The sequence below is a fragment of the Trachurus japonicus genome, chromosome 16 (assembly GCF_045865225.1).
Source record: "Trachurus japonicus isolate A0001 chromosome 16, Traja_1.0".
In the NCBI taxonomy this organism is placed as follows: domain Eukaryota; kingdom Metazoa; phylum Chordata; class Actinopteri; order Carangiformes; family Carangidae; genus Trachurus; species Trachurus japonicus.
Window position 1 is genome coordinate 5,740,927 of NC_140922.1, and position 3,564 is coordinate 5,744,490.

The window sequence follows — 3,564 nt, forward strand, 5'->3', positions numbered from 1 at the left end:
GCTATTATCATTCACGTTAAATAAAAGCAGAATCAGTGATTAAAACATCAATGTTCACACATAAAACACAGAAGAAATGGATCATTAAAAACTAACACCAGATGTTGTCTTTGCTGAAAGTCCAGTGGTTTACCTTCTCACCTGCTGCAGTGACATACAAGTGTCTTCAAATACCCTGTGACATCATTGTTGGGTGGAGCTACAGGTGCAGCACAACATGTTTGTGGCCACACTCATCATGATGCTGACATGAAAGCTTGAGCTTCCACCAGAGAGGGCAGCAAAACACTGGTTTTCAGCCTGCTCTTAGTGACTGTCAACATGATTCTTTACTAGAAGATAAAGGAAGATTACAACATGATTTGTTTCACACTGGGTCTAATGATAGAGTATTTGATCCAGTAGATTTGATTAACAAAGTCTTCTAACTACATTCATTTTGGTTTCCTGCATTGTGTCTTTGTAGCTGGTTTAAAAACATTCAGTTACATGTTTCTTTGTCTTCATCATCGTCTTCCTCTTGTTTTGTGGGTTGAGTCACCCACCTCAGTTTAACGTCACCGTGTAAAGCCTTGAACCTTTCACTGAGCTGAGAGGGAATAAAGACAACGTTAGAAGAACAATGATACAAACACGTTTAGCTTCAGAAAATATTACTAGTATCATTATGATCCATGTATTAATGTAGTGTTTGACATATTGTACATCATAAACATTATTATAGATAAACAGAAGTTGTGCAGGAACAGGAGGGAGTTTTACCTGCTGGAGAATCTGAGCATTAGTAGCTGGATCTGAAAGGTCAGCAAAGGTCTGAATCTTCATCCTCACCATGGTCGTCTTCTTCACTCTCAGGTCTGGACAGTTTAACAAACACATATCCTCAAAAAAGGAGGGAAATGTTACTCCTTTGTAAGAAAACAAAGAAAAGCATTTATGATATTGATATTGATATACGTATGTTCACCTTTATAGCACAAAAAGAAAAGTCTCCTTTCACAGGGCTCATCATGCCAAGCATGGGTTGAGTCTTCAGCCACACAATGCTGGGTTATGTTATCTGGCTGACCAGATGCCCAGTTTGTGAAGGAGCTGCTGCTGTTGTCAGACCACCACCATGGTACTCTGTACAAGCCAATCCATGCATTAGATACTGAGTTTGTGGTCATCAGTGATTTCACCTCTTCGTTTTCTTGAGCGTTCTCGATCGTAGCCAGGTCTGTGTGGTGTGTTCTACAATAAGTCTGGGCTTCGGTCCATATCAGTGTCTGTTTAATCAAAGTATAGTTTCTCTGGCCTGGAAGATTTGATTCTGCAACAGAGGAAAAGTAAAGTCAGTGTGAGAAGTTTAGCAGCATTATCTCTGAAAAAATGTAAGTGTTTCAAAACATAAAACTGTGTTAATACTGTGTCAGGGGTAAAAATAGAAGAAAAAAGAGAAAAAAAAACATTTTGCAACATTGAGGAAACGTGTTACACTAAAAAAAAAACTGCGGAAACAACTCACATCACCAATGGATGCAGTCAGATAAATTATGTAAATAAAATCCATAACACAACAAAAACATAGTATAGAAACTATTTAGGACTTATTTTGTTATAATAATTCTTGTAGTTGGTGTGGGACCAAATTAAATTATGTTTAAAAAATCATGTAATTTGAATTATGTCAAGTTCTGTGTAGGAAATAAAGCAAATTGTGTAAGATTGTTATTGTTCTCAATTTGCTTTGAGTGATGCTTGTTGTGGTTATTCTGCATAATTTACTGACTGTTACACACAACACAGTGATGTTTGTAAAGAGCTGAGCTCTAACTACTGAGATATAGATGTTCACTTTATTTATTGTGTTGCTTATTCTGCTAAGACTTCTTATTTACAAGATAGAGTTGATTATTGATTGATTATAATTTTAATATTGACAAGTGGAATATGGAAAGGTCATAGGCATCTTTCTTACAAGGTGAAAGATTCAATGTGGCCAATAAATGCAAGATGAAGACATAGGCTACTGTAAACAGTGTGTAACTGTACAACATAAATATTCAAGAGAGCAGTCAATGGCAGCCTTCATTTTTGTTACTTTTGGGTGTCCATGCATCAGCACCCTTTAATAATTCCCAACCTGTGCACTTATACTGCACAGTGCTGATGACTAATATAGAACATAACCTATCAGATTCATTGCAGATAAGTGCAAGTACCTTCTTACTTTGATGACTAAACCTGAACACATTCTAAGTAATGTGGATTTGATACATGAATCACTAAAATAATTGAGCTCCCATGGGTAGAGACTATTTGGATGTTAAGACTTGGTTGTAGTGTTAGATTCTGGTTCAGGTTCCTGTTAGGGTTAGTTCAGAGATGAAGTAAAACACACATAACTAGGTTAAGGGGCTTGGGAATTAATTATCTCAGAGTGGTATGTGTAGGTGCCTGCATGTAAATGGCCTTTAACAAATGAGTTAAAAGCATCTGAGCAACAACTGAAAATTAGTTTTTGCATCAGTACACACTGACATCAGTGAGAGGTGTGATAGATACAGCATACTGCAGACCACACCCAAACAGACTTGAAACTCTCCATCACAGAAAACACTTATACACTTCTTTTTCAGCCTGGTTTTCTTTAAATCAGTAAACAGAAATATTTTCTTTACCGTTGAAGCAGACAAAATGGTCTTCATCGGAACACCTGTAATGATACCAGTATCCAAAATTAAGATACACACATTTTTGTTCAACAAATTGTCCATGATTCGTAGAACGCCAGTTGTGGTAACCAGTTTCTGATGGTTTATCAGTTGCTGACCATCTCCAGGGGTTTGAATCATTGCTCCAAACTCCTGACTTGAGGCTTTTCATTTAGTTTTAAAATAGAAAATATCTCATCTTCAACGAATTGAACCCACCACAGGTTGATTTTTTGAAGAAGGAGAGATCAACTAGTCATTTGCCTACTTAACTCAGTTTAGATACCTGCTGTTAAGTATATTTCTTCAGATGCATATTATTATCAGTGTCAAATAAACAAAGTAGATTTGAATCAAATCATTTTTTTATGTCTATTTTATGAGGGGGACATGTTGAAGATTTTCAAATGACAAAATTCAGAGCTGCTTGTAGGTTTCTGTATATCTTGCAACTATATATAATGCTATTTAATACATTTTCTGTCCCGACAGAATTATGAGCCAGATGGTCAGAGGACTTCAAAACAACTTCACTGCTCTCATGGCTTCTCTCTCAGAAGCCTGTGATTCTAAGTTGTGTGATAGAACAAATGAACTGGAAACCAAAAGCATCAACTGGAGATTGAAGGAATCATAACTCTTACCAATGAAGAAGAAAATCAAAAGCTTTGTAGAGTCCATCTCTGATTTCACTGAAAAGTAATAAAAATAGCAAAAATTAATTTGAATTGAACAACAAATATAAATGTCACATTTGAGTAGGTTTGAGTGGACACGAGTTGTAAACAATAAATGTACATGTATTTCTGGTGTGATTGAAAAGCAATTATAAATATTAAAATTACTGGGTCTAACATATGGAGGGGAT

General features: G+C 36.0%; 1 protein-coding gene across 1 annotated transcript; it reads right to left on the reverse strand.

Annotated features, from left to right (window-relative positions):
• Nucleotides 1–328: 328 nt before the first annotated feature.
• On the reverse strand, nt 329–2,837 carry LOC146971559 (C-type lectin-like). The gene is made up of 4 exons (XM_085802416.1): nt 2,816–2,837; nt 968–1,312; nt 763–857; nt 329–589 (listed from the first exon to the last, which is right to left on the reverse strand). Exons 1-4 carry the CDS (start codon nt 2,835–2,837, stop codon nt 482–484), a joined length of 570 nt encoding a protein of 189 aa, XP_085658542.1. The 3' UTR covers nt 329–481.
• Between the last annotated feature and the right edge of the window lie 727 nt (nt 2,838–3,564).

What these genes read in the sequence shown, in the direction of transcription:
- LOC146971559 (XM_085802416.1), bottom strand. Translation starts at nt 2,837, where the DNA reads ATGATTCAAACCCCTGGAGATG. An exon ending in GATTCAAACCCCTGGAGATG is followed by an intron (nt 1,313 to 2,815) that starts GTCAGCAACTGA and finishes CCTCTGTTGCAG; the next exon opens with AATCAAATCTTCCAGGCCAG. An exon ending in TTTCTTTTTGTGCTATAAAG is followed by an intron (nt 858 to 967) that starts GTGAACATACGT and finishes TAAACTGTCCAG; the next exon opens with ACCTGAGAGTGAAGAAGACG.